Raw genomic sequence first — 27,878 nt, 5'->3', positions numbered from 1 at the left:
ATTTATAGGGTTGTGTAAAAACTAAATTAACAGAGAAAAGCTCTTCATTTGCATCTCACGTTATGACAACGCAAATCACGGTGGATTCACTGAAAGATCTTTTGAGGCATTTATCCGGAAATAGCCGGCAGCAACTAAACCCAGCCATTATAACAATGGTTCCAACTAACGTATTAACCAATCTGTTTTTGGGAAGAGCCAATGACAGACACGAGATTAACTAGTTTTACATGTCACCTTTACTAACAATTATGATGAAAAAAAAGTAATGCCTAGAAATTGATATACATCAATGCATATATTCTTCTCGAACACCTGCAAACAATACTTTTTAGGTTATTAATGTGCATGAGCATGAAATAACAATTAATTATTATTCATTAACAAAATAGAATTCTGAAATTTTCAAAAACAGTTGTATTTATCTGATATTTTTTGTGAGCTAACTTTCGTAATTAAAAGCTTTGAAAGCATATATTATTTTGGTAAGTTTTTTAAATACTGTTGTTGTCTTCGGGTCGTTGTTGCCTCCAGATACATTAATAATACAAAGGTTTTAAGGTCCATATAAACTCAAGTAGTACTAATCTGTCTCTTTTCATTAATAATAATTTAACAAAAAGAACAAAATCAAAATCACTTTCACAGTTTAAGCACAACGGAATTTAGAAGTTTCCAACTGACTTTACACACAGAGAGAGTCAATTATTGTCAGACATGTCACGAAATCTCGCAAGTGCTTTCTTATGGAGAAGAGTTCTGTAAGTGTCACCAGGCTGAACCTCAAACTCAGCATCAACTTTCTTCTGCTGACTCCCAAGTCCTGCTCTCCTATCAACGCCTTGCGCTTGCACCGGTTCTTTCATTCCGCTCCCGTCTTTCCCCAAACCCTGACCACAATCCAACAATCACCATTAACATATAAACGTTACCCATCAATCAAATTTCTGGTTTTTAAAGTTACCGATCCTTCGTGCCAACCCATGTTCCTCAGCATTCTGTTTCCCACGTTACTCTCATCTATTGCTCTCTCTTCTGTAATCACATCGAAACTACTGACTTCGGTGCTTGTTGTAATCCCACGTCCACCCACACCAGGAGGAAATGGTGTTGGATCCGATGAACCTTTCCTCAACCCCATTAAATCCTCACCTTCATTTAAACGAACCATTTTCCCAATTATAACAACAATAAAAACCTCATTTCAGGATTCTATTTTTAGAAAAGTCTAGAGTCAAGGGCTCTTACTTGAATCAATAACATCATTTCCACTTGATGTTGATGAGCCATACAAGTTTCTTCTTTCTGCAGCACGGTCCCGGTATGATGTCTGAGGCTGTTCTCTATGAGTAGGCCCTGCAGTCGGTGTTTCAGAGAACCTTCTTCTCCCACTCCCAGAAACTGAAACCGAAGCTGGAGAAGCAGAAGGTAATATTGGCGGCATTTGTACACTAGCTGAAGAAGAAGCTCCACCCAAAGTTCCTCCAAAAGAACCTCTCATCACCCCCATCAAAGTTCCTCCTGTTGTACTGCTGCTCGAGCTTTCTGCAGTTGTCAGGGCAGAAACTCCATGATTGGAGGTACTTCTCTCCTTCGCAATAATTACATCAGATTTCAGTTTGCCCATGGATTGTCCAGTGGAGAAAGACGACCTTGCTTCAGCCGAAACTGTAGGTGGATTGTCACCAAGTGAGGGTGAGGGACGTTGTATTTGGGTTTCATGGCTCCGCTGCTTCCACATTGTTAAAACGTTACTCATTTTTTTCTTGCTGGCGAGTAGGCTAGTCTTTGATGCAAGTTTTATCTCTTTCACTCTCTCTTTCTCTCTCTTCTCTGATGCAATTGCTGCTGCAGCAGCCGCCTGAACCGCATCTGGTAAGGACAGAACTTTTTCTACATTAGGGGTAGTAGCCGCCGAGATAATAACCTTTTGTTGACTGGATTTCTCCTTCTTGGCAGAGTCTGGTTGGTTTTCTGTTACTTTACTCTCATTGTTCTGATCAGGACAAGGAACATATTGTTGTGTTTGCTGGTCATACGAGTACCAAAGCCCACTATTGCTGTCATAATAGAGACCTGTATATTTAGAAACATACGATTAATAGAGAATATTACCCACTTCTTATACCAGTGAAACCAAGTTTCCCATCACCACACACCAAGAAGAGGTGCCTAGTGATAACCAAGATCATTAAAACAGTCTATCATTGTGCCATATCAGATGCGAAATTTTAAGGCACATACACATATATAAGAAGGCATAACTCAGCAATAACTAAAAGAAAAAACTTCCATTGGAAGTCCAACAGCAGCCATAATAGTAATCATATAACACTTGCTGAATCCCTACAGCCATTATTTAAAAGTCTAATTAAGACATACACTTGTATGATTGATTGATTGTATCTCGATGTTTGCTAGTTTGGTGCATACATAGTATAAGAATTCCACAATCATAAAAAAGAACAGGATAGTTTGAACAAACCAGAGCTGACGACTTATTTTTGCCAAGAAGTTATCCTATAATAGAATACATCTATAGCAGGACTATACAACCAGCCAACAGGATCAATCTTACTTTTGCCCATTACATGTTTTGCAATGCCAGATATGGGAATTAGAGCTGCAGCTACCCAACCATACAATCAATTCAAAGAAATAAATAACAATATAAGTAAATGCCGACCTGAATTTCCATCGTAGTAGTATCCAGAAGCCGCATCATAGTAATAACCAGATGCTTCATCCCACACATAGCCAGACTGTGGAGCAGAAGTCCCTTTCTGGGATTCAATTTCCCCAACACCCTGGGCCTGCCCTCCAGTGTTTTGTTTCTCACCAGTATTGTATTCCTTTGGAGCCCATCCAACACCGTCATACTAATAAGGACCAACATGAGTGTCAGGGCACATGGAGTAGAAGAATCATAAGAATGACAATCCTCATCTAAAGATACTGGAAAATTTAATTAAATGATCAATGTGTGATCACCAATACAAACGAGGGAAACTGGATCAAAACAATCTTCAAGTACCTGTTGAGAAAACGTTGCTGCTTCAATTGCAGCAGCAGCGAGGTTGTTGGAGTGCGAGGGTGCTGATATACCAGTTCCAGAACCATGAACACTCTTTGCATACGCAACTCTAAGAATTTTACCATTCCTTTCAAGAGCTGTTCTGTTTGTTGCTTCAAGTGCCTTAGTAGCATCCTCAACCTACACGAACATAATCATAATCTTCTGTTTCAAGTTGGTAGGTGGATTAAAAAAAAGTCAAATACACACATAAACTGGGGGAAAATAGATATTTGGACATATCAAGCAGTTCTACTACAAAATCTGATCACCGTTCAGATATGAAATTGGTAAGAGAATCAGTGACGAAATAAATAATCTACTACAAGAGCTTTTACAAGTCAATGCAAAAGGTGGTTGTCGAATGTAGATTATAAAAAAGTACGACAAAATAAATGATTGAGTGCGCTCACCACCAAACATTGCCAAAAATACCCACAAAACTAGTAGATCATGATTACTAAAGAGACACTTAAACATTTATAAAAAAAAAAAACTATAAAACATAATCACTCTTCACAAGCAGAATAAAAACCAGGTGGTACTGATCATCTAGACTGGGTTTCTAATTTCTACACAATCGAATAAATCTTTGATCAAAAGGCACACTTGCAATTTAAATCATCAGTAAGGGAAAAGCGAAGCAGAAGAGAGAGTTTAAGGAGTAAGTTCAACAACCAACTTGGCTTTGAGACCCTACCGAATAGAAATGCACGAATGCAAATCCTCGTGAAACATGAGTGAATTTGTCTCTCACAAGACGAAGATCCTACAAAATGGCGGAAAGAGGAAAACCAGGTCAACTGACATATAAAGTACAATATCTTAATAGACAACGAATCCAAAAGGGTTTTTGTTAACCTTGATAGGAGCATGTTTGGAAAATTCATACCGAAGCATTTCCTCATCAGCATCTTCATCCAACCCACGTACAACCAGGACATGAGTTGGACCTGGAAAAGAAAATAAGCAGAATGTATCTTAGGTATATATGGCATGTAGAAAAGTACAAAGACTATGGCCTTAACAGTTGCGACTGTTTCTGACTCAAGAAAGAAATTTAAAACATCTTAAATAAAAATGCTGATCAGAACCTGTCTCAGAAATTCGTTTTCCTGCTGCAGAGTTTGATAAACCTACATCCGCTGAAGGAGAATCCTTGGTCTTTGGTTCATTACACTGCATAAGGAGACAGAGATCACAGACATTTATGCAATGGCCACAAATTTGTTATTCCATATTATAACTGAACTTAGGACTTTTGAGTGTTCTATCATAAATCAAGACACAGACAGCGGCATGGCAAAGAAGGGCTACAGATACAATTGTCCACCACAAGATTAAACTATTGATAAAGACTTCACAGAGTTTAAGTAAATAGAAGGAAAGATAAATTAAAAACCCATCAAAAAAGATCAGTTAAAGGGTTTTAGTTGACTTCTTTTTTTATTGACATTTGAAAAATGGAAATTTCTCTATTTCCAAACAAACTATTGTATATGCAAACAAATACATTCTAGCATAGGTATGGACATCAATGTGTCGACATTAAATTAAAATGTTCATTTACCATTACTACCAAAATATGTATGCCACCCTAGTCTCAAACAAAGTGTCAATTGATGATACATATTCGTCACCAAAAGGAACTGCAAATAATCTCTAAGGAGCAAAAAACAGATATATTCTGAAAGTTTTATCGGTTCTATTTTTTTTAAGGTATTGTCGTCACCAAATCATGAGTAGTTATCACTTTGTTTGAGACTCTAGAATCACCAAACAATGAGTAGTTCTTCCGGTAATTAAATATATGTAATTTCTGTTCTTAACAGATGGGTTTATACTCTAGTCCTGACAATGAAATTTACAGAACTTTCATCCAAAACAATGCACCAACCTGAAAGCAAGAGGTTCGCCGCGCAAAATTGATACAGCCACAGATTGTACAGATCCAATCTGTGGGAACTATCATGTTTCGACTTCCACCATAACTGCGTCTAGAAGCATGTTCCTGCCTACGGGACACACCAGCCCTACCAGTAGGTTGGCTGCTACAACACACGCAATTTAGTGTAAGAATGTTATACTCTGATACTGAAACGGTCAAGAAACAATAATTTAAATGTGTAGTAATTCTATGATCCCTCCATAGGTAATATCTAAATCAATCAAAGTCTTATGTTTATTTAAAAAAAGACCTGTAATGGAACATAAGTTTCCTTCCATCCAAAACTATACCATCATGCTCAATTCTATCCATCATGGTGCGTGCGGCATCCTGCTCAGACAAAATACATAAATGCACACAGTGTTGAAGAAATCACAAGAAAAAGCGCAAGGAATTAACAGATTAGTTGAAAGCAAATACCACCGTGGGGAAATCAATAAAAGCAAATCCACGAGAAATCCCAGAATTTTGCTCCCGAATAACACGAACATGATGCAAAGGACCCCATTCAGCCTAGCATGCACATGGGAATAATGAAGTCATGCATGAAAAATTGTTTAAACCTGAGGACATACAGATTCAAAAAAATGAAGAGTTTACCAGAATCTGGTATAGATCTTCTTCTGTTGATTTCATAGAGAGACCCTTCACAACAACAGTGGCGGATGGGGTCTAGCAAAAACCATAAAAATATAGGAACGGATTTTTTAAATGTCTTCGCAACAAAAGAATATAGACCAGGGATGAGAGAATATTTTATACAGCAGAAAAATGATCCTGGTTATGTCTATCTTCATATTCTCTTCGCCTCTCACTTTCATTCCAGTGATCCCCCTCATAGCTGTCCTCCCGGTAACTCCGCCCATGGCTCCGACCTCTAGGAGATCTTGATCTAGAGAACTCCCCACGTCCGGTAGATCGAGATCGTGACTTCTCATATCTCTTATGAGGACTCTCATCTCTTTCGCGGCTGTAACATCTTTTGTCCCACTCCCTATCACGTGAATCCCATTCTCTATCTCGAGAATTCCGTTCTCTGTCCTGCGGATCACGGCTCTTTCGACTGCCATCTCTCACACTGGCCCTTTCATACTCAGAATCATAACTTCGGCGAGTATAATCATAATCTTTTTCACGACCATCATCTCTGCTATGATGGTAATTTTTCGATCTATAGTTGTTATCATTACAAGAATAGTCATCGCAGCCATCATATCTGGACGACCTTTCGTGTTCATGATCACGGTAATGTCCATTACGACTCCCAGCTTCACTATCATGATAATAGTCAGCAGCATAATTTGAATCGATGTAAGGCTTTTCTTGCCTGCGAAGTTCACTGGGATAATTTTCTTCATAGTTTCGCTTTCTAGATTGAGGCAAGTCACCCAGAGTATTATGTCCAGGTGGATAGTTGTAGACATCATCCCGCATCAACCTTTCATCAGGATATCCGTCATCATATGATACGCCAAACCTGTAAGAGCAATGTAGTATAGGTACAGAAAAGATATTAAAAAAATGAAATATGAACTATCATGAATATTTCGGCACAAGTAACCAAACCAAATAAAGTACAAGAAATACAATTTAGTTACAGTAGCTAAAATAAATATACCCCCATGAGCAATAACAAATTAACAACTACATCAATGTAATCCATTTTACTAGCACTCACCGATGATTTGGATCATGCTGAGTACCATAACCCTCCGGAGCCTGTGAATTGAAGAGAATAAGCTATGTCAGCAACAAACATCATTGACGGATATTACATTAGCCAAATCCCATCCACATCCTCACTCTCCCAAGTCTCTCACTCCACGGATGAGTTGAGATTCATAACATCCCTAAAAATATCTTGTTTATCATCCCATATATGTAAGGAGAAAACCACAATTACACTGTTATTATCCCATTCTTGCTGACGACCATATCGACTAGGATCCATTTCCGGCCAGTGCACCAAGCAAATCTTTGATGGTCTGAGAGAATATTCAAAGCTTAATATTTAAAGCTCTTTCCTGAAAATCACGTATAGAGTCTGAGACAGGTATATCTTAATGCATATATAATTAAGAATTCCCAACACTGATCACAAAGAGACTTTGTAGGAACTAGCTAGAGATTCTCTCACTCTCAGAGTAGAAAAACATGCATTGGCGATGAAGTAACAAAAGCACGAGAAGAATGCATACAACAGTAGAGATCATTATATTTTCAGCTGACGATTAGGCCTAAATTCTCAGTAATCGAGTCTTAAAAGCTATACAAAGTAACATACAAAAAACTTGAACTGGTCACATCCACGAAATCCTCAATAAAAAAGAAACAGGTAAAAATGAGAATACCTGTGATGAACTGAAAGCAGCACAACGACGCCGGACCAAAGACACCAGTGAATGGAAGATGAAGATGAGCTGTGATAACAGCGGAACAAAGACTTGGAATAAGAGATTGATTAATAGATAGAGCGCAAAATCAGGGAGCCGATAACCAGAGGTCAGAGAAACAAGCCTGAAACCGGTGACAAATCAGATACGCTGCGATCGATACAGAAACGAGAGAGCTCGAGCGATGAAGTAGCCGTATAAATCGGAATGGTTTCTACCGTGGGAACTCAAATTGAAAATATTCAACAGCGATCGATGAATTACAAGAGAAATGAATTCAGAGCTCCACGGTGGTGGACTTGGCCGAATCCAACTTTAACCAGATTAGGGTTTCGTTGTTGTTCAAGCGAAATATGAAAAGGCGTAGATGAGTTTTTTTTTTTTTAATTGAAAAATCCAAACATCTCAATTTCTTTGCCATAACAAAAATAAAAAACAACATGTATATATTTTTTTTTTGGAAAAAAGTAAACCAAAACAATTCAAGTTGCTAAAAAAAAAATACATAACAATTCCCAAAAAAAAAAATGGTAGCCTTCAAAAGAATTGTGTATTTGTAAATGATTTTTCAGTTAAACGTGTTATCATTTTTATTATTGATGTACCATTTTCAAGTGTTTTCTTCAATATCAAGTGTTCTAATCTTCATGATTAACTTCTATGTATTCCACCAATCAGGTAGCCAATACAGAGTGTGAGTGAGAACAATTTGACTTCAAAAAATCCTCTCTTTTTGATACATAACAAAAAAAAAACAGGTAAATCTATTTATGGGCACATTGTTTGTGAAAAAGGAGAAGAAAACTAAGAACGAGGCGTCCAAGCTGAAGCAGTGAGTAACGAAAGATCTTTCCATCCAAGCTTAAGTGTACCATTATCATCAACCAAAGTGTAACCATCCGAAGGAAACATTCCCAACAGTAGAGTCGCTTGTGTAGCTGCATTTCCAGCTAAAGATATACCTTTAAACCCACATTGTTGCATTTTCTCCCTCCAGCTCTCAAACTTCACTTCACCGCTTCTCGATGGTCCTCCAACCGCTAATACATTCCGTATCTCTTTCGATAATAGCTGCTGTTCCACGACATGTCTCTCTTCACTCTCTTCGCCGTAGCTTGCTCCCAGTGAGTCAAAGAGTGCAGAGTAGTAATGTATTGCTTCTACAAATCTTCCTAAGAAAGAACCAGCGTGGCTCAAATCTTGTTCCACTACTGTCACAACTTTAGGAGCTAATCTGTTCATTCCCCAATCATTAACCAAAAAAGCCACTTTTTAGAACATATCTTTCCTATATAATCTTAAAATAATTTATAGATAAAGAGTGATTAAAAGGTAATGTTTATTTTACCTTTGGAGTAACCAGAGAGTGTGTGCATCAGAGCCAGTGACATCATAAAGAGAATGTTGAAGCCAGTGAACAGCCACAGCTTCCCTTTTCCTCACATTGAGTCTCTCAGTGTCCAAGTTTCCAACTTTCTCAGCTAAAGGGCAGAACTCAAAAGGCAGGCCAAGCTTATCTGCGAAATCCGAAAGACGTTTCCCTGTAGCCTGAAGAGCTTCCATGGAAGTACCAAGTCCCGTGAGTCGCACGTGTGGAGGTCCTCCAGGTCTAGAAGCAAGAATGTGGAATAAACCAGGCCATTGAAGTCCCTGCATGATGTCCAAGTCAATGATGTGTACACTGTCTTCTTTCTCAAATGCTTCTTGAATCGCCTGATTCGCTGTAAAGTGTGAGAATTTCACTAAAGGGCTTATCCCATTAAAGACCTGAAACGCAGAGACCATTTTCAAGCTATGCGTTTGAGGCATCCACCGTGAAGGCAAAGCCGCGTAAATTCCGAGACACGAGTTGAGTAATCTCGCTGACATAGCTTCCGAGAAGTAAGCAGCTACTCTCTGCGCTGAGGTCCCGTAAGGAGTTGATAACTGAGAGATCTCAAGAAGAAGCTTGTTTGCTTCTTCGAGATTATCAGCAGAGACAGCTTCAGCACACTGTAGCAGCAATGTGAGAAGGTGTAATCCTTCTTCGTCTTGCTTCTGCCTCTTAATCTCTTCCTTCCTCTCTCTTAAAGCCTCCGCCGTATTTGTTTGGACGGCGGGAACAGTGGCCGTCACTGTCTCTGGTTGCGGTGGTGCATCGGTAGAAGAATTTTCTCTTTCTTGCTGCTGAATCGGAGGAGGAGGAGGCTTATGCTGTTGTTGTTGTTGTTGGTGCTGCTGTTGCTGTTGTGGAGGAGAAGGATTGTTGGAGATCTGATAGAGAGGTTCGAAAGTTTGAGGAGAAGGGTCAGAGGAAGAGGAAGGATCAAGGAGCATGAGAGATCGGAGCCTGTATTCAAGAAGAGCACCGAGATTTGGGTTACAAGGGAAGATAATGTCTCTAACGTTTTGGATAAGTTGAGGAATAGAGACTGAAGTTGAGGAATGGATAAGGTCTCTGATAATGGCGTCAACCCATACAGTAGGTGAAGCAGAAGAAGATGAAGAGTCTTGATCCATTGGTTGTACGGACATCATAACATTCCGACCACCACGGTCTGAAGGAAAAACGGGAAGACCAGAGAAGCCACAAACAGAGAGTGGTGGGTTTGGTTGAGAAGATACAGTAGCCGCCGCCGTAAGAGACGGTGGTTGTTGTGGTGTGACAGTATTGTAGTTGGAGTCAAGAAGGTGAGAGACACGGCGAGGAGGACGAGAGGAGTTGTTGTAGTCAGGGTTAGAAGACATCTCGGAAGCTAATCTTTTTCTCACCATCACTAAAGGAGGAGGAGGAGGAGGAGGAGGACCACGGTTGTTGCTGCTGCTACTACCGGAAGAAGTTGTTCTCAGAGGACTATGAGGAGGAGGTTGACCACCGTTGAAATCGCCGGATTCCGCCATGGAGATTGAAGGGTTGTTGGTCGTGAGATTGCATGGTTATAAATAAGGTAAGAAAAGGGTTAAATCCAAAATCGAAAATTTCCAAACAGAAAAAGGTTTGGTAGTAGAAAAGCTAGACTCTTTTATCAATGGTGGGATTCTTAAATTACTTGATCGTCTTCACGATCTCCGATGAGGAGAAAAAGCAAAAACTCAGTGAGGGGGTGAGAATTTGGAAGGATGTGGGTTGGAGATGAATCCCGGAAAAAGGGGTTAGGGGTAATTGAGGAGGACGAGGAGGACAGTGAAGCCTGGCCGTATCTAAGTCGTCTTCCACCTTTCGAATTATTGTGAATGTCGCTTCGTACATTTAATGACTCTTTCTATCTCTATTCATCTTAACTCTTTCTCTCTCTGTTTCTGTTTTTTTCTTCTTAATTAATTTGAGTTTTGAAAAATAATAAAAATGGGAAGAGATTAGGTGGGTGATCGGAAAATGTTCGTCGTTGTGTGTTTGACGTCTTCCGTTTGCCGATCCATTTCGTTTCTTCTTGACCTCTCTCTCGAACTAACCACAAGAAGATAATATTTTGTTTGTTTGGTCTATAATAATAGAGCTCTATTTCGTGGAACCGGTACAATATATAACAAAATTTCAGAATATTATGATGTATGACAAAGTTAATAAATTATGGAATATCAAAATTGTTGAATAATGAAAAAGATGATCTTGCTAATTACAAAATTGAGTAGTAAATGATGTAAATAAAATGTCAGATTCAGTTCATTATGTGAAATGAATGGGTTTCTATTCTATAGAGCTACATGAGTTGGATTCATAAACCGATTTATTAGTTATGGTCATATGGAGTCAGCAGGTTGCACCACTAGTCATTTGATTTAGGTTTGGTATGAGAGATGGGATGAAGAAGTCTCTCACACAATCAAAGTGTGGTACGATGTGCTTACTAAGATGGGGCACCAACTTGCAATTTTGTGCTAAAATTAGAAAGATGGTATTCCTTAAACCGTACTAATCTAAAGAGAGGAGAAAAATAAAGGAATCCAAGTAAAGATTTAGACAAAACAAGGATAAGAAAAGGGAAAAAGCATTAGTCCCCTTGTATATTAGTATCATATTAAAGGCATTTTACTTGAGAGGAATTGGACAAGACGTAGAGCTAAAACAGTAAATAACAAAAAAGGAAAAAGATGCACATGTTTTGATGAGAGGCCATTACATACATACACCAACTGTCAAACCCCAGTTCCCGATAAAATCTGAAACTAGTGTTTGACATTTTGCTTTCATCTGCATCCTCATCTTTTCCCTTTTGTTCTTTTTTTAACAATTTTTAGAAAATTTGCTATTATTATATTATTTTTCTTACAAAGTTTTGGACCTGTTTGACTGACAATTTTTAGACTTTTGTACGTCAAACACTAGCCCCATGGCCAATTTAATAATCGCATGGCAGTGAACCCAAGAAGAAACCATCCACGCTTTCTACGATCTTATTTTTTCTTCTCCTTTTTCACTTCAAATTATTTTTTATTACTTCTCTTCACAACACAAACACACGGCTCAATATGAAAGTTTCTCAGCGTAAAAAGCTGAATGTCTTTCTCCAAGTCCATATTTGAATAGTCTTTTCTGCCCTTTTAGACTTAATTTGTTAATTTTTGAGTGATCTTAACGAATACCATGTACTATTATACACAAAAAATGTGAAATGTATTTTACTACATAGTTTTTTTTAATACTCTTTATCTTCAATTTAACTGATATTAAGGATTTTCCCAAAATTTATCCAATTTTAAGAAAGTATATAAAATATTTTAATATATCTTAGAACACCATTTATTAACATCAAAGTCTCTATAATAGAAATGCTCATTAAAACCAAAATAAAAATGAAATGTTTGTAAATCACAAATGCACTTAAACAATATCTAGCAATAGCATACATTATAAAATAATTCTAACATTACATAGCCCAAATGCAAATATCTGTTTGGCAACAAAAACCTTAAAAAGTCTCTTGTTGGCAAAGCGCTACAGAGTTACAGTTTATAGGCCCATTAAGGCCCATCAAAAGGTTTCTGATAAACAAAGTCCTCTTCCTCTATCCCTTATCCATTCAACACCAGCAAAATCCGCTTTGTTGCAGAGGATCACAATCTAATGGCGATTCCAATGTCCATGGCAATGGCGACTCCTACAGATTCCGTGAGCAGAGTCTGGAGTATGTCTTCTCTCAAATCAGCTCTTCCCTCCACCGCATCACTCCGATTACCTTCCTCGTCTTCTCGCCGTCCGGTTACTCTTCGTCTCCCAATCTCTTCTCCTTCACTCCCATCTTTCTCCGGTCTCTCTCCGGTCAATCCTCTCCTCTCAATCGGACTTCCAGGTAAATTTCCACTTTTCATAGAGATTTGGCTCAATTTGAATCTCCAAAGTCGTTAGGGTTTTCGAATTTCGAACGCAGATTGGCAAAGCTTTGAGAATGGATTCAAAATTGTTGACGGTGGTGGTCGTATCTACGCGATGAGACACGGACGACGTGTTCCGAAGCTGAACAGACCACCGGACCAGCGCAAAGCTCTTCTGCGAGGACTCACGACTCAGCTTCTTAAGCATGGGAGAATCAAGACGACTCGAGCTAGAGCTAGTGCGATGAGGAAGTTCGTTGACAAGATGATTACATTGGCTAAAGACGGTTCGTTGCACAAGCGAAGACAAGCCTTGGGATATATCTACGAGAAACAGATTGTTCACGCTCTGTTTGCTGAGGTTCCTGATAGATACGGTGAGAGAAACGGTGGATACACGAGGATCATCAGAACTCTTCCAAGGAGAGGTGATAATGCTCCAATGGCTTACATTGAGCTTGTCTAAGGTCAATATCTCTTTTATTTTGCTCAATTGTTTCACTTTTGCTCTGTAATATTGAAAAACAGTTGTTGATGCAGATATGAGATCATTTTGTTTTGTGAGCTTCAATTGGTAAAAATGCTTTCTTTAGAGTTGAAACTATCGATGCTTCAGTTCATTCTGGTTAAGAGTGTTGTAGTATTTAGTCTCTCTTATGTTATTTCTATTCAAGAATCAGAAATGTTCAGATGGAGTTGAACTTAGAATTGAGAGATATAGCGAGAGAGAGAGAGAGAGAGAGAGTAGGGATGAAAAATACAGTCGTTAGTAGTGGTTTTACAACTTGAAGATTCCAAACAACTTGACTTTTCGTGTCTTTGTTTCCAACACAATCTTTCCACCCAATATATCTAGCATGATACCACTTATGTCGAAACAAGCTTATCGCTCTGAAGAGTAAGAAGACAAGGTAGAATTGAAGAAACTTTAGCCGGCATTGTACCCGAGGGAAGATCAACAACACCAAGTTGCTTCTCTCTGTGTACCACTAATGTCTTCCCTATCTCGTGCTTGAAACTTATTGTTGCGATTCTTGACTAGAATATGGAGACTAATAAGTGTGAAATTGAGCTGAACATCAAATGGTAAGGATATACGACGCCTAGTTCGGTGTGTGATTAGATCTGCGTTATAGGTTTTTTCGGTTTGTGAACTTCGAAAACCAAGAGTAAGACAATGACGAAGATGAGGATGAGAATGGTTAAGATGATACAGGAAGCTGTGCAGCAACCGCACCGGCTGGATTTACGCATACGTTTGGTCATGACAAAACTATAATGTATGGATGGTTTAATTTGTATATTTGGAGAGCTTGAAGCCACACTTATAGAAGAAATATAAATCAAAGTAGAGAAAGAAGTGTTTTAAATGCGATTTGAGCTGCCAACTAATTCCTTACAATCTGCCTAAATTATGTGACAGTAATTAAGAATCTGATTTGATTCTTTATCTGACTTTTTCTTCTACTTTAAAAAGGTTGAAGAAAATATCTACCTGTATATGACACATTGACTAACACGTTTTACTAATTTTGTTGAATCAATTATGATTATCTCAAAAAGATTTTAAGACGAAAAAGAACAAAATCAAATCTCTGTTCATTAAAGTAAATAAAACATACATAGAGATTAAATACAAACCAATTCAAATACCAAAAAACAAAACAAGAACAAAGTGTGGTAGAATCTACAGATCTGATTATAACTTAGTCGAATACTTACAGTGTTGACTCGTAACATTACGATCCGAAACAGAGATACTGAGATCACACGAAGAAGACGATTGGACTTTAATCTTAAAGATTTTAAGAACGGTTACTTTACCAGTGACTTTAACAAAAGTATTAAGCGGAATGACGCCAGCCATGACGTCAGATAAAAGCTGCGTTTCAGAGAGTAACCGATCCGCCATTAGCGTCAACGTTATATTCAACGGCACCGTTTTCCGCGCCGCGATTCGGTTAGCCGGAAGAGGAGCTTCACCGATCACTTGGCCTCTGTAATTCAACAACGCCGACGACGAATCGTAGCTAAACCCGATGCGGTTAGGGTTTTTGAGAGAGAGATCGACGTTGAGCGTTAGGTTTAGGAGGACTTTGAGAAGGAGAGGATTGACGGAAGCTTGGAGACGATCAACGGTGACGGAATCGATTGTAGTAGTTGGGCGTTTTGGTTTGAAGAGAGTGAAAGCTAAGATGACGATAACTATGGCGATTAGGAGAATGAGAAGGATAGTGAAACAGATACAGATTTTGCAGTTGCGTTTCCGCCGCAGTTTTTTAGCGGTTCCGGTGTTAGCAGATTGCGTTTCCATGGAAGAAGCGTTTGGTTTGGGTGGTGGTAACATGGCTGTTGCTGGCTTCTCCTCTTCCTTTTTATCATCGGGTTTGATTGAAAAATCACTCATAGTTATTACTCTCTTTGTTACGCTTTGTGGTTCTCTCGCTGTTGAGTTTCTCAGGGGTTTTGGTTTATCCTATAAAGGAGGAGACCACTATTTGTACGCGGATTCGTTACCAGTTTTTAATTACATGACTCAAACACATTTCATTTTAATAATTTGTTATTTTACATTTTAATATTTCTTGATTTTCCACGAGTATATTTTTTAAAAAAATAGTTAATTGATGAAAATTACATTTTCATAAATTGGGAAGAATTTGATGAGATACTAGTTTTTTTTTTTTTTTTGGTGTATGTCTGTAAATGGAATCTCAATTTAATTTTGTAACACACTTCTAAATTCATAAAATAAGTATTTAGAAAAATAAAATAAAAACGGATAAAAGTATAAAACATACATAATGTTCGTCGAACGTCGTAAAGACAGCTCTTTATAAAAATGGTTGTTAGTTGAATTTTATTAAAATCGGTATTGATTGAGTTGAGATTTGACCATTTTTAATAATGTTTCGAAGACGTGCATTAATTAATTCAGCTGGACGTGGAAGAAGGGAGATGATAAAAATAATAAAGTGAGGTTAGCGGTAGAAATCAAATACTTCACATGGCTTTTGTAAAGAGACCATGCTTGATGCATCATCCGTCGCTTTTGCCTAATTTCGTGTGGTTATTACGTAACATATTCAATGACTAATTCACCGTCTTTTTCTGGGCCCATTTCTTCATTTACACGGGACGACTTCTGGATTTTGGCCCGTTTAATCTGTCTCTCTTATTAAATTCATCATGCATTTGAATGCCCATTTGTTTTATTGACTTTTTGCTGTTGAGTTTCTGACATTTTTTTAATCCCACGATAGAAGTTATTAGAATCACATCATTGAAAAGTAAGTTTCCAATAATTTACGATACTTTTACCTAAACATTTACTCTATTTTTTAGTTTTTTTAAAAAAAATTATTAGAAAATTTTGAAAGTCAACTATAGTATTTTTACCAAAACGCATTGAACAATAGCATATGAATTAGAACATATTCAAATTCTCAAATAGATTGTTTTAGTGATTTAGTCCAATGTATTAGAACAAAATTTAATGATGTTTCATTTCTAAACCTTTTATCTTACAAATTGGATAACCAATCAATGACTTTTACTTATAAAATAATATGGCTGGTAAACAAAATAACAAATAAACATAAATATCCAATTCCAAAATAATAAGTCGATGCCGGATTTTGACAACCAAAATAACGGTGTAAGATTGTTATAGTGTTTGTAAACATGATTGATGGTCGTATATGAAAGCAATACTTCGTATAATTAAAAAAACTTACATGTGTGACTATGTGATGACGTTTTTTCGTGTAGTTGACTCATGAATTTTTTAAAAATACTAATAGTAAAACAAAATAATTAAATATTTTCGAAGAATTCTATCAAGCAAACTAATCAATTGTCACAAGGTTTATTGGGCTGGGCCATCCATCACAGCCCATAAAAGTTAATTTCTTTCAACCCCTTAAACGCTGCGTTTTAAAAATATTCAATATTAATTTTATCTTTCTACGATCTACGATGCTTCGGATTGGTTCGGCTGGTTCGTGCTCGAAATTGAGATTTTGAAAGAAAAAAAGAGCTCTGAATCATTGAAATCAGCTTAATTCCAATCTGAATCTGCAAAAAAGTCTTACGTCACACTCCCATGTAGTAGCCGTCACTTCTCGTCTTCCTCCTAGAGATTACCCAACTCTCTCGCTTCTTCTTTTTCCTCTTAGGGTTTCTTCATCCTTTAGGGTTTCCACAAAAATTCAAAACCTACTTGGAAATATTTGGGCTTGAAGAAGGAAGAATTAGATGGAAGGAAGAAGGATTACGGCAAGCCCTAGACCTTGTAGTGGAAGAAGAATTGTGGCTAAGAAAAGGTCTCGACCCGATGGATTCGTCAACAGTGTTAAAAAGCTTCAACGAAGAGAAATCTCTTCTCGTAAAGATCGAGCTTTCTCTATTAGCACCGCCCAAGAGAGATTTCGTAACATGCGTCTCGTGGTATGTTCTGAATTTTCAATCTTTTGTAATTTGCCCTAATTCCCAAACCCTAGAGATTGCTTCTCTCTCTTAATTGGGATTTGATTTGAGTACTAATTTAAGCTGCTCTTGCTTGATGAATTTTGATTTCAGGAGCAATATGATACTCACGATCCTAAAGGGCACTGTTTAGTTGCATTACCGTTTTTGATGAAGAGAACTAAAGTTATTGAGATTGTTGCTGCAAGGGACATTGTTTTTGCGCTTGCACATTCTGGTGTTTGCGCAGCTTTTAGTAGAGGTAATTATCGTAACTTGACTACTTACTCTCAGCTTTGTGTCTATGTGACTGATAGTATGATTTACCTTAAACTGCAGAGTCGAACAAAAGAATATGCTTTTTAAATGTTAGTCCAGATGAAGTCATCAGGAGCTTGTTCTACAACAAGAACAATGATTCTCTCATCACAGTTTCTGTTTATGCTTCAGACAATTTCAGCTCTTTGAAATGCAGATCCACTAGAATTGAGTAAGTTTTCTACCATCTACCAAATCGGTATCATGTCGTCTGTTGCGTTATTCAAACTAATGTGTGTTTCTGGTTGTAATCAACTATTAGGTATATTCTGAGAGGTCAGCCGGATGCAGGGTTTGCTCTTTTTGAGTCTGAATCATTAAAGTGGCCTGGTTTTGTTGAGTTTGATGATGTCAATGGAAAGGTGCTGACTTATTCTGCGCAGGACAGGTTATTTTTCTAGTCTCACAGCCTAAATTTTTTTTTACGACAAGTTTCATCCTCTGAGCCTGATAGCTGTTTCTGCAGTGTATACAAGGTGTTTGATCTGAAAAACTACACCATGCTATATTCGATATCAGATAAAAATGTCCAGGAAATTAAAATCAGGTAACTTTTCTCCATCTTTCTTTGACCCTTTTGTTGTTTCTTGTTTGCAAATATTGAGCAAGCTGCTTTTCTAACTGTGCTGTCCACTAGATTGGATTGACAGACTTGTGAATTTTCTAACTGTTGTGCCCATTTGATTCCCTGCATCAGTCCAGGGATAATGTTATTGATCTTCAAGAGAGCTGCCAGTCATGTTCCTCTGAAGATTCTGTCGATAGAAGATGGCACTGTTCTCAAGTCCTTCAATCATTTGCTTCACCGAAACAAGAAAGTTGACTTCATTGAACAATTCAATGAGAAACTTCTTGTTAAGCAAGAGAATGAGAATCTTCAAATTCTTGACGTGAGTTGATTTTTTGTCTGATTCAATCAATCTTTTAGCTGTTGTTTTACTTGTTTTCTTTATCAAGTTGGTTTCTGATTTACAAATTCAGGTCAGAAATGCTGAGCTAATGGAAGTTAGTAGAGCTGAGTTCATGACACCGTCTGCATTCATATTTCTGTATGAGAACCAGTTGTTTCTGACATTCAGGAACCGGAACGTTTCTGTGTGGAACTTTCGCGGAGAGCTCGTTACTTCCTTTGAGGACCATCTTCTATGGCATCCAGACTGTAACACTAATAATATCTACATTACAAGTGATCAAGATCTGATCATCTCGTACTGCAAAGCAGATACCGAAGATCAGTGGATAGAAGGAAATGGTAAGAAAAATAACCCCTCAAGATAATATTAACCAGATATTATAACCTAACAAATCTCATTGATGGATATTGATTATTGGTGTTTTGTGGGATGATCCAGCGGGATCAATCAATATCAGCAATATATTGACTGGGAAATGCTTAGCTAAAATAACACCAAGCAGTGGGCCTCCAAAAGATGATGAGAGCAGCAGCAGTAATTGTATGGGAAAGAACTCAAAGCAAAGAAGAAACGCTGTAGCTGAAGCTTTGGAAGACATAACCGCTCTTTTCTACGACGAAGAACGCAATGAGATATACACAGGAAACAGACACGGCCTTGTTCATGTGTGGTCCAATTGATTTCACATACATCGTCATCGTTAGCTGCTACTACTACTACTACGAATGTATCATTTGGTTTCCTTCAATTGTGTGTAGCGATAAATCTTTTTAACTTAGTGTCTTTGAGCAGCCATCTGTGTTGTAAACCATTTGTGGGCAAGTGTGCGCGTCAGAATGCCAGTTGTGTACACTAATACCATTGTACGTAACATTTGGGTTTTGACAATTCTATGAAAGACCCTTTATTCCACCTGTAAGGTCTCACTTTAATTTTCAAAATTGACTTGATTCAGATAGTTGAGCATCAACTTTGTATGATTACACAAAAACAAGCGATTGATAGAAAATCATCTCATTGCTACCACACCATTGTGTTTTACATTCACTTGAGAATACAAGCTTTACCAGTTTCTTCTGAAAGACTACAAATCTCTAAACCAAACATAAGACACTAATGTGTCGGAAACAAAGATAGATCAAATGTTTAAATTCACCAAGACGATGACAACAGATACAGCAATGAACTTCAGAACTGAGACTTGTCAAGGCTGTCAAAATATGGGTGATCAAGTGCTGTTTTTGCTGAAATTCTTTCGGCTGGATTGTACTTGAGCATTTTCTGCAATTGTACAAACATAAGCTCAATCAGAAAGATTTAACCAAGCAATTCAGCTTAGGAAAAAAAGAGGGAAGCAGAAGCAAGAGGTAACAATATTAGAGCAACTTTGCAACAAAGCTATGGTCATCAGGGAGTTATTTACCGTGAGAAGATCAACTCCTTGAGGTGAAAGAGAAGGAACAGCAAGAGTTAAGTCTTGCGGCTCCCACTTAGGGTAAACATGCCAGTCACGCAGTGTGGAAACACCCGGCCATTGCTGCTCAGTTGGTGTTCCTAGCAACCTCCATGAACCAAATAGGAACCATTAGTAAAGATCATAGTCTCTATTCAAGAATGCTAAATCCATTGAATAATTGGTCAAAGAAACCTGGACTATATAGAATCAGTTGTTCTCAATTGGTAAGCTAGCATATCATTCAGTGATGCAATTCACACTGAAACAGGACAAAACCAGAAGAAGTAATGGAAGGTAAATTCAAAATACCTGAAGATATGAAGCAATTGCTGAAACTCAGAATCACCAGGGAAAAGAGCTTGCCTCCGAACCATCTCAGCTATACAAATTCAAAGATTGAAACAGCATAAATACAAAATCACATCGCAGAGAGACGAATTCAAAAACATAAAAGCATAATTGAGACTACTAACCAAAGATACAACCAACAGACCACATGTCAACACCAGTTGAATAATGAGTAGATCCAAGAAGAACTTCAGGAGCTCTATACCAAAGAGTAACAATCTCATGCGTATAAGACTTAAGAGGAACAGTAAAAGCACGACCAAGACCCAAATCAGCAATCTTAAGAAGCTCTTTATCTTTCACCAGAAGAAGATTCTGCGGTTTAAGATCACGGTGAAGCACACCATGACTATGACAATGCGCAACACCTTTACAAAGCTGAAACATCAACTTCTGAATCAAAAAAGGCTCAAGAGGCTTAGGATTAGGTCCTTTCCTATACGAATCGATGAATTTCTTAAGATCAGTATCGAGATACTCGAAAACGAGATAGAGATTGGATTTGGTAGATTGAGATTTGGTTGATGGTTGATGAACATGTTCGACGCAGAGTAATCGAACAACATAGATCGATGTTGATAACATCTGGAGAAGCGAGATCTCACGAAGAGCAGTTGGTGGAATACCTTCTTCGTCCATCTCGAGACGAGTTTTCTTCAGAGCAACAAGCTTACCAGTTCCTTTCTCCATCGCTTTGTAGACTTTCCCGTATGTTCCTTCTCCGACCTTCTCTAGCTTCTCGTACTTCTCCATTTCTGAGAGGTTTCGTAAAATTGAACTGTGTTGGTTTCTGGACTTTTGATTAACCCTATTATTTGATCAGATTAATGAAGATGATGGATTGTGAGAGAGAGAGAGAGAGATGCTTTCGCTAAGATACTTCCACGTCACTTCGTTTTTCCCGCTCCTTTGGATTTTGAATTCGTTCGTGACAACTGCAACAGATTAACCTAAAGTCGTGACCTCTGTGAATGTTTTTGGGGAAAACTAATTGGACTCACTTATTTTGGTCTAATCTGATATCTACTCAGATGATTTGCGTGAGTTGACGAGTTCAAATTCTTCACGAGTTATATCGGGAAGCCACATATCGATATCGAAACACCAATGGTGCGAATTAAAACATATTAATAGAAGATGAAGATTAGAACTTTCTGTTTCATGAAACAGATAACGAATGAAGAAATGTGATTTTGAACTTCAAAATGTACAAAACATTTTTTGAAAGCTACAAATTCCTATTCTCCACCAGCAATTTCTTCTTTTGCATCTTCATCAATTTCATCAACTTCATCTTTCTTGTCACCTACTAGCTCAGACACAATTTCCAGTCCTTTCTTTACTCTCTCTATCTCCTTCTCTTTCTCTTCCAGTTTCTCTTGCAATATTATCACCTGAGATTTATCAAAGTCACATATTTCCAACAAAACCATAATCATTCTTCCGTTTTAAGAAAAATCTTGAGGAATTAAGAGATAAGAGAAAAGGATCAACACCGTTTCATTTGATCTCTCAACATCATTAGTTAATTCCTCCATGTGTTTGTACAGTCCTGCATTCCACAAAAATCCTCAAATCCAAATTGCAAACTCTACAAAAATCTTTGCTATAACTTAATATCAACATATGACTTACCTTCAAATTGACTTCTAAGTTCCGCGTTTTGAGACTTCTGCATTGCAAGCTTTATTGCTAGTTCATGAATCTGCCATTCCACATGAACATAGGCAAGCATCAATTTCTTTACCCTTTTCAGGGAATCATGTTTTACAAAGGTTGAAGAAGACTACTGCTTTACTATATAATTCATATAATTCCAGATTGAAGACTGAGAGTAGAACAAACTATACCTTTCCTTCGGCAGCTTGGTGCCCAATCTCCTCATTTTCCTCTTGCAGGGTTCTGCACTTTGCCATAAGCATCTTTCCATTCTTGCTTTGAGGAGTAAAAGTAACTGCTGCAATGTTGTCCTGGAGTTCCTTGATCTTCTTGTCTTTTTCCTCTACTAGATTCTGCATAATAGAAACATGGAATCAAACTTCATCTACTCTTTACTTAACTGCAACAAATGTACATTAACAAAAAGTTGGGAATGTTCGTCCTCAACTGTATCTACTACGACAGTGTCAGCTATCAGTTATTAAGGAATTATTCTTTCAGGCCATTCATAACGAAAGCGGAATTTTGTTCCGTAGATACAGTTTGGATTATCTAAGGATATATTACGACAAATACATCCTTATGAAAAAGTAGTCTAAGGGTAAATAGAAACGAGTAGGTGCAGACCTTCAGACGTGAAAATTCTTCATGAATTGCTGGATCCAGTAACAACCTCCTCGCCTACAAAGGTAAACAAAGAATAAATAATCTACACTGCTATCTGATCATGACAAGCTGCTAAATGACCATTGCAATTCAAAATTTATAGCCATTTCTTCTATTCAGACTTGTTAATAATTCAGATGCCAGGTAAAGGTTTACAAGAAACATGCGCTTATCATCGTATTCAGACTGAAATCTAAAAGGCAAGGAAAAGGTTTCCCTCTACATGCATCAAGGTCGAGGATGACCGTCATAAAAGGTACACTACGGCATAAAAAGCGGACTATGCCTAGAAAAGTCCAAGTTACTTCAACAGCTAACTTTTTTCACGATTTGTATTGTTGGCACAATTGTATAAATTATTCCAGAATCAAAACATTGGGAGAACTATATACCTGCATTGACGCTGGCTTGAGTTGAGATTTCAAATCGCGAACAGCTGACTAGAAATACAAAATACAAGACTGTGTTTAGCGACATCTATTCTATGTAATGGTCAAGAAAACATGTGATAGCATCAGTCAGGAATCAAAGTGGTAGGCAATGAGTTTCTCGAGAATTACCTTCAATTCTGCCATTTCTTGTTCCCGTTTCGCATATTGTACAATGCATGACGCTTCTTTTCTCTTTGCGATTTCTAACTGAAAAGAGAGAAACAACAACCAAACCTTATTTGAAAATCAAGACCTTCATATTGATATATACACACAAGTTATTACTCAAGTACAAACCTGTTCTTTCAAAGATTTCTCAGAAGATTTTAGGTTTTGAATATAATCAATCAAAAATCTTGGTTCTGGAAAAAAAAAAGTACCAAACAGAATCATATTGAATGCTCAAGAATTAACATCGCATATACAAATGTACAAAACAAAATTGAGAAAGAGAGGTTAACCAGGAGATTTTCCAGCGGGAACAAAGGACTCATTCTGAAACGCTGACTTCCACTTCTGAATCTCTGTTTTTGCTGACTCGAGCTCATTCTAACCAAAACGATATAGTTAGATGCAAAAGCGAAGCAACCATAAACAGCAATGGTATAGAATTCAAACAGATTAGGGATGAACAGTAACAATGCTTACTTGACATGAAGCAAGATCATCTTTACAATTCTTAAGACTGCCAAAGAGAAAAAGCAAAAGAAAGTTAGAATTATACATCAAAGATTTTTCTCATACATGAAGAAAGGATTGGATAATAACCTTCCTCGGAGAGACAAAATCATCCCAGTTCTAACACCAGGCGCTACCGTTGTTGATCCGAAAATATCATCTTCATCGTCTTCAAGATCACCGAAGCTTCTTCTATTACCTGAATGATACAGATGAGAAATTAATGTCCAATCCAACCTTAAACAAAAACCATGAATTAAGAGAAATCCATTAATGTCGGGACCTGAAGCCCTGGTGGCATTAGCAGCGGAATCGTCTCCTCCAAAATCGTCGTCTTGTGATGAAAACTCCATTGTAGCAAGTTTCGTAGAGGTTTCTGCGGCGATTGTCGCTGGTGGAGTGACGAAGTGTGACGAGCAATTGAGAATTTAGGGTTTTAGATTTGGGGGAAGACGAGAACGTGGTCAATCGGTCATGGATCCGTTTTTTTACTAATGGTATAACAGGTGTTCAGGAGACAATCGTAAATAGTAAATTGAAGATTTAACTAGTATTAAAATGGCATATTAATATTATTTAAAATTTTAAAAATATTTATTCAAAATCGTTCGCCATATTATTCTGTTCCAAAATATATCATGTTCTGTAATTTCTTATTCTAATTCGTAATTTGTTTTCTAAAAATAGTAATTTTTAAATTTTAATGGCTATTTATTATGGATAAAAGTTTACAAATTATATTATTTTTTGAAATATTTATATTTTATAATTTATAATTGTTATTAAGTAACATTATAGTACGGAACATTTTTTTTTGTTTTATACAATATTTTCTATTCAAACTGATTTGATATGTTTAATATTGGTGGTGTTAAAAATAATAAATTAAGGATTTAATCTGTATTAAAACAGTGAATTAATGATATATTACTTTTTTATTAATGTTGATTTAAAAACCCGTTTCGTTAAATTCGTCTAGCCAAAAAACCTATTTATTTTATTAATGTTGAACTTATTTATGATATGATTTTAAATCATTGTTTAATTTTAGCTGATGTGAAACGGTGAACCGTGAACCCACACATTTTTCGTCCATTAGATAACATATGTCCATTTTTAAAATTTCGAATCACAATATATGTAGGATAAAAACTTGAGATTTATTTTTAATTTTATATATTGATTTAAAACAGTTAAAAAATTCAAACAAAGATGAAAGAAGATTTATAGTTTTAAATGTTAACCAAATCTTCTAATTATTAATATTGTTTAATCTGGAAATATCCGTTGTAAAAGTTTTTAAAACAGGTCTAGAATCGAGTTTTATTTGAACCGACCCAACTAAGACTCAATGAACAAAATTATTAAAATGGGCGGATACCAAATTGATCTAAATGCATCCCGACAAAAAATTTTGCAAAAATACTATGTAGATTACTTATTTGACTAAAATACAAATAAAATCCCTTTTTTGTTAGCAATTTCATTATTTACTAGGTGAAAAAAAAGAGATTCAACTATATTTCTCTGCTCATTATCTGTCTATGGCTACGTATTTGTGTTTCTCTTCTCATTATCTGACTATGGCTACGTTTATGTGTGATGGTTTCGGGTTTTGTAACAATTGAGTGTCAATGCTTAATGACTTCGTGTGTATTGTATTTGTATCTCTGGACACAATCTATATAACAACTTTAGTCTCTTGTAGCCATAATCATCTAGTTCTTGTGTATGTTGGTTTATGATGTGTTTCTTTTTTAAATCAAGCTTTGTTCTAGTTCTCTGCGCATTGCATATACTGAGATATTTTTAGCTCGTTGATAAAACATATAAACTACAATGTTACTAGAGCCGAAACAAACAACATCAGTCAAATCATATCCCATTTACCAAATTGTCAAATAGACTGTGTAAACTGTAAAGTAACAATAACATACAGCACAAATGAGTCATAGTAGACCTAACGTAGCTGATAGCTAATAGCTATAGCATCTCTCTTACAAACTCAAGTGAATTAGGCACGAAGAAACGACACAACAAGGAGCCAAAGATGACAAAAATGTCAAGCTGTTATATACAGAAATTGCATGGATAAGAAAGACACTAAACAAACCAGCTCTCATGTCAACAACAAACCGGAAGCTCATTTGTTTCTCTTATCAGATATGGAAGTTCATGCTGAGGCAAAACAAACTGGAAACTTGACCTCGACTTTGCATTCAGACGAAGCTCTTTCGAACATTAGGAGATCCAACATGATCTGCAGCTTTTTGTCATCTCCTTTTACCTGACCATGAATTTCCAACAGCTCAAGACTCGGCAATTTCTCCAAGATATGCTTTATTTGCACCATCTCTCCGATATCTCCCTTGAACTGGGTTATCTTTAGAACCTCAATATGGCAGGACGATAAGAAAGAATACACCTCCAAACAATCGCAAACAGTGTTCTCATCCCCATAGTGATTAGTAGTATAATGCAAAGCCTAGAAAAGACAGGAATTTTGAGATTGAAGATTTTGACTCTTTAGTTTGTCCAATATACTTTTGGGGGTCTTAGGTCATACCTGAATGGTGAGAGTCTTTAGATTTGGAGATTTCTCAAGCAGAATTGGTAGAACATTCCAACAGAAATCTACTTCAGTGCTAAGTGATAAATGAAACAGGTTTTCAAACACTGGTACTGCTTCTTCGAAGAAACAAAACACCTGAAACAGAATTAAAAACAACTAAGTCAGTCATTACTTGAGCAAACATTCTAATCACTAGCAAGATTGATATGATCTTAGTATCTCAATGGTTCCTAGATTTAAATTTCCTCATGCTCTACTAGTTGTTAAGCTACAGTAACATATTAAAGAGAAACAATAGCGATCACTTACCTGCATCGTGTCAACAACGCCTAAGCTCAGAATCTGAACATTTTCTAAGCCCTTAATCAGATTCTTAACATCGTAGGTATCGCCAACCATAAAAAGAGGAAGTTCTAGCTTAGCTTCAACAAGGGACTTGAGATCAACAACTGGATACCCATCTCGGAGAACATCAAAGTATTCGAAGTATTCAAGACTCGGAGTATCAAAACTAATTGACTCATAACTAGAGCCATCAAGATCTTCCCAGTCTTCACGCCGAATAGTAAGTTTCTTAAGGATCTTACTAGACACAATGCGAGACCATTCCCAATCTTCACGGTTGTTCCTATATATCACTAAATCCTCTAGCACAGGGCAAGCAGAAACAAGCCTTGTAAACGCACAACCACCACTTTTATCAATGAACCGAACTTTATCAAGAAAGAGAGTCTTAAGAGCTGGAAGCAAAGCGTTCTTAGGGATATTGTCAATAACAAAATCAGAACCTAGTTTCAATTTCACAACTTTCTTGCAAGTGAAGACCTCAAATGGCAATTTGTAAACTTCATTGACATTGATGTCCAATTCAAGATCCAAAACACCTCGATTCAACACATTGCGTAGACATTCGTTGACAAGATGGTACTTAGCTGAATCAAATTCCAAAGAACGTAGTTTCAAAGAGAATCTCCTTATACGGTAACTGTCACGTCGAGCTAGTAATCGAGAAACGAAATCTTTGAAGCTTCCATTAGTTTCAAACGAAGGATTATAACCAACATTCGATATGATCGTAACCAGATTCGGGGATTTTTTGGAGGCTATGTTTAGGTTCCAGAGTTTAGAAACGATCTCTTGAACTCTCACGATCTCACTCATGGTTTCATGAATTGTAGTCGAAACTCAAAAGCGATAAAGAAACGCAATTGACGAAATTTGATGTACGAGTTTCACGGTGAACAGTGATTTTAGCGTCTATATCGGAGGAATCACATACTACACCGGAAAAATCCAGTATAAACGGCAAAATCCGCCGGAGTTACAGTTACAAGATCAGAGCAACGACACTGCTCTCGTGAAGAAGAAAGAGTAAAAAGCGCTCGAGACCCTCTCTTTTCCTCATTTTAGTCTTCACTTTATCAACTTTATCTTGTAAAAACTAAACCCAAGAGATAAGCCCAAAATTGAGCCCATTATGACTTGAAACTTCAGCTAATGAACTTGGGCCTAACACTAATACAGATAAAACACAGATTATATGTACAATTTTCCTTTTTCGAGATTGAAAGAAAATTGATTATAACTAAATCATTTTTTTCTCTACCATTTCGTGGAAACTTGCATTGCCTGCATATTGGTTTACAACTATATACTGACTATT

The 27,878-nt window shown here is 37.1% G+C and overlaps 8 protein-coding genes and 1 non-coding gene across 13 annotated transcripts; 2 read left to right on the top strand and 7 right to left on the bottom strand.

Moving 5' to 3' along the window:
- Window positions 1–459: 459 nt before the first annotated feature.
- SUA (suppressor of abi3-5) lies at window positions 460–7,816 on the bottom strand. Of its 5 annotated transcripts, none has more exons than NM_001203155.1 (17): window positions 7,539–7,742; window positions 7,373–7,441; window positions 6,925–7,045; window positions 6,700–6,740; window positions 5,784–6,498; window positions 5,622–5,693; window positions 5,442–5,534; window positions 5,272–5,351; window positions 4,971–5,124; window positions 4,168–4,252; window positions 3,935–4,026; window positions 3,774–3,842; window positions 3,035–3,214; window positions 2,687–2,879; window positions 1,249–2,076; window positions 965–1,152; window positions 460–890 (listed from the first exon to the last, which is right to left on the bottom strand). In NM_001203155.1, the coding sequence occupies exons 3-17, from the start codon at window positions 6,970–6,972 to the stop codon at window positions 702–704; spliced, it is 3,027 nt and encodes a 1,008-aa protein (NP_001190084.1). In that variant the 5' UTR covers window positions 6,973–7,045; window positions 7,373–7,441; window positions 7,539–7,742; the 3' UTR covers window positions 460–701. The 5 variants fall into 5 exon arrangements, with proteins under 5 accessions (NP_001190084.1, NP_001325863.1, NP_001325865.1 ...); NM_115283.3 differs by having other exon boundaries at window positions 512–890; window positions 4,971–5,121; window positions 7,539–7,812; NM_001339655.1 differs by having other exon boundaries at window positions 512–890; window positions 4,971–5,121; window positions 7,373–7,812.
- A 149-nt stretch (window positions 7,817–7,965) lies between these two features.
- Window positions 7,966–10,857, bottom strand: SCR (GRAS family transcription factor). The gene is made up of 2 exons (NM_115282.4): window positions 8,763–10,857; window positions 7,966–8,648 (listed from the first exon to the last, which is right to left on the bottom strand). Exons 1-2 carry the CDS (start codon window positions 10,292–10,294, stop codon window positions 8,219–8,221), a joined length of 1,962 nt encoding a protein of 653 aa, NP_190990.1. The 5' UTR covers window positions 10,295–10,857; the 3' UTR covers window positions 7,966–8,218.
- Window positions 10,858–12,229: 1,372 nt separating this feature from the next.
- AT3G54210 (Ribosomal protein L17 family protein) lies at window positions 12,230–13,304 on the top strand. The gene is made up of 2 exons (NM_115281.4): window positions 12,230–12,684; window positions 12,763–13,304. The coding sequence occupies exons 1-2, from the start codon at window positions 12,459–12,461 to the stop codon at window positions 13,170–13,172; spliced, it is 636 nt and encodes a 211-aa protein (NP_190989.1). The 5' UTR covers window positions 12,230–12,458; the 3' UTR covers window positions 13,173–13,304.
- A 140-nt stretch (window positions 13,305–13,444) lies between these two features.
- AT3G08375 lies at window positions 13,445–14,002 on the bottom strand. Its single transcript, NR_143930.1, has one exon. It is a non-coding gene; the product is annotated as an uncharacterized misc_RNA (transcript).
- Window positions 14,003–14,226: 224 nt separating this feature from the next.
- On the bottom strand, window positions 14,227–15,237 carry AT3G54200 (Late embryogenesis abundant (LEA) hydroxyproline-rich glycoprotein family). Its single transcript, NM_115280.3, has one exon. It carries the CDS (start codon window positions 15,111–15,113, stop codon window positions 14,406–14,408), a length of 708 nt encoding a protein of 235 aa, NP_190988.1. The 5' UTR covers window positions 15,114–15,237; the 3' UTR covers window positions 14,227–14,405.
- A 1,445-nt stretch (window positions 15,238–16,682) lies between these two features.
- On the top strand, window positions 16,683–19,426 carry AT3G54190 (Transducin/WD40 repeat-like superfamily protein). Its single transcript, NM_115279.3, has 8 exons — window positions 16,683–17,155; window positions 17,288–17,435; window positions 17,513–17,663; window positions 17,754–17,879; window positions 17,958–18,038; window positions 18,189–18,381; window positions 18,473–18,743; window positions 18,844–19,426. Exons 1-8 carry the CDS (start codon window positions 16,964–16,966, stop codon window positions 19,083–19,085), a joined length of 1,404 nt encoding a protein of 467 aa, NP_566994.1. The 5' UTR covers window positions 16,683–16,963; the 3' UTR covers window positions 19,086–19,426.
- Window positions 19,356–21,173, bottom strand: CDKB1;1 (cyclin-dependent kinase B1;1). Its single transcript, NM_115278.3, has 4 exons — window positions 20,335–21,173; window positions 20,171–20,240; window positions 19,829–19,967; window positions 19,356–19,686 (listed from the first exon to the last, which is right to left on the bottom strand). Exons 1-4 carry the CDS (start codon window positions 20,960–20,962, stop codon window positions 19,594–19,596), a joined length of 930 nt encoding a protein of 309 aa, NP_190986.1. The 5' UTR covers window positions 20,963–21,173; the 3' UTR covers window positions 19,356–19,593.
- An 87-nt stretch (window positions 21,174–21,260) lies between these two features.
- Window positions 21,261–24,180, bottom strand: FIP37 (FKBP12 interacting protein 37). The gene is made up of 12 exons (NM_115277.5): window positions 23,927–24,180; window positions 23,734–23,842; window positions 23,614–23,650; window positions 23,427–23,514; window positions 23,263–23,327; window positions 23,095–23,172; window positions 22,927–22,974; window positions 22,496–22,549; window positions 22,060–22,221; window positions 21,845–21,914; window positions 21,706–21,761; window positions 21,261–21,603 (listed from the first exon to the last, which is right to left on the bottom strand). The coding sequence occupies exons 1-12, from the start codon at window positions 23,994–23,996 to the stop codon at window positions 21,448–21,450; spliced, it is 993 nt and encodes a 330-aa protein (NP_190985.1). The 5' UTR covers window positions 23,997–24,180; the 3' UTR covers window positions 21,261–21,447.
- Window positions 24,181–25,534: 1,354 nt separating this feature from the next.
- AT3G54160 (RNI-like superfamily protein) lies at window positions 25,535–27,824 on the bottom strand. The gene is made up of 3 exons (NM_115276.2): window positions 26,525–27,824; window positions 26,210–26,350; window positions 25,535–26,128 (listed from the first exon to the last, which is right to left on the bottom strand). Exons 1-3 carry the CDS (start codon window positions 27,374–27,376, stop codon window positions 25,817–25,819), a joined length of 1,305 nt encoding a protein of 434 aa, NP_190984.1. The 5' UTR covers window positions 27,377–27,824; the 3' UTR covers window positions 25,535–25,816.
- Window positions 27,825–27,878: the final 54 nt, after the last annotated feature.

The sequence above is a fragment of the Arabidopsis thaliana genome, chromosome 3 (assembly GCF_000001735.4).
Source record: "Arabidopsis thaliana chromosome 3, partial sequence".
Taxonomy (NCBI): domain Eukaryota; kingdom Viridiplantae; phylum Streptophyta; class Magnoliopsida; order Brassicales; family Brassicaceae; genus Arabidopsis; species Arabidopsis thaliana.
This window is presented reverse-complemented; position numbering and strand designations above follow the sequence as displayed.

Bases quoted from the DNA above. Each gene is read 5' to 3' on its own strand.
- AT3G54190 (NM_115279.3), top strand. From the start codon at position 16,964: ATGGAAGGAAGAAGGATTACGGCAAGCCCTAGACCTTGTAGTGGAAGA. The intron at 18,039-18,188 runs GTAACTTTTCTC...TCCCTGCATCAG, and splicing joins GTCCAGGAAATTAAAATCAG to TCCAGGGATAATGTTATTGA. The intron at 18,744-18,843 runs GTAAGAAAAATA...GGGATGATCCAG, and splicing joins TCAGTGGATAGAAGGAAATG to CGGGATCAATCAATATCAGC.
- FIP37 (NM_115277.5), bottom strand. From the start codon at position 23,996: ATGGAGTTTTCATCACAAGACGACGATTTTGGAGGAGACGATTCCGCT. The intron at 23,651-23,733 runs GTTATTATCCAA...TCTCTTTGGCAG, and splicing joins ATTTTGTCTCTCCGAGGAAG to TCTTAAGAATTGTAAAGATG. The intron at 23,328-23,426 runs GTTAACCTCTCT...TTTTTTTTCCAG, and splicing joins TCCCGCTGGAAAATCTCCTG to AACCAAGATTTTTGATTGAT.
- SCR (NM_115282.4), bottom strand. From the start codon at position 10,294: ATGGCGGAATCCGGCGATTTCAACGGTGGTCAACCTCCTCCTCATAGT. The intron at 8,649-8,762 runs GTAAAATAAACA...GGGAATGAACAG, and splicing joins ACTCTCTGGTTACTCCAAAG to ATTAGCTCCTAAAGTTGTGA.
- AT3G54210 (NM_115281.4), top strand. From the start codon at position 12,459: ATGGCGATTCCAATGTCCATGGCAATGGCGACTCCTACAGATTCCGTG. The intron at 12,685-12,762 runs GTAAATTTCCAC...TTTCGAACGCAG, and splicing joins CCTCTCAATCGGACTTCCAG to ATTGGCAAAGCTTTGAGAAT.
- AT3G54160 (NM_115276.2), bottom strand. From the start codon at position 27,376: ATGAGTGAGATCGTGAGAGTTCAAGAGATCGTTTCTAAACTCTGGAAC. The intron at 26,351-26,524 runs GTAAGTGATCGC...ATTCTGTTTCAG, and splicing joins GCGTTGTTGACACGATGCAG to GTGTTTTGTTTCTTCGAAGA. The intron at 26,129-26,209 runs GTATGACCTAAG...TGTCTTTTCTAG, and splicing joins TAAAGACTCTCACCATTCAG to GCTTTGCATTATACTACTAA.
- SUA (NM_001203155.1), bottom strand. From the start codon at position 6,972: ATGGATCCTAGTCGATATGGTCGTCAGCAAGAATGGGATAATAACAGT. The intron at 3,215-3,773 runs GTAGGGTCTCAA...ATGTTCGTGTAG, and splicing joins CATTCGTGCATTTCTATTCG to GTTGAGGATGCTACTAAGGC. The intron at 2,880-3,034 runs GTACTTGAAGAT...GGTCCTTATTAG, and splicing joins CAGCAACGTTTTCTCAACAG to TATGACGGTGTTGGATGGGC.
- AT3G54200 (NM_115280.3), bottom strand. From the start codon at position 15,113: ATGAGTGATTTTTCAATCAAACCCGATGATAAAAAGGAAGAGGAGAAG.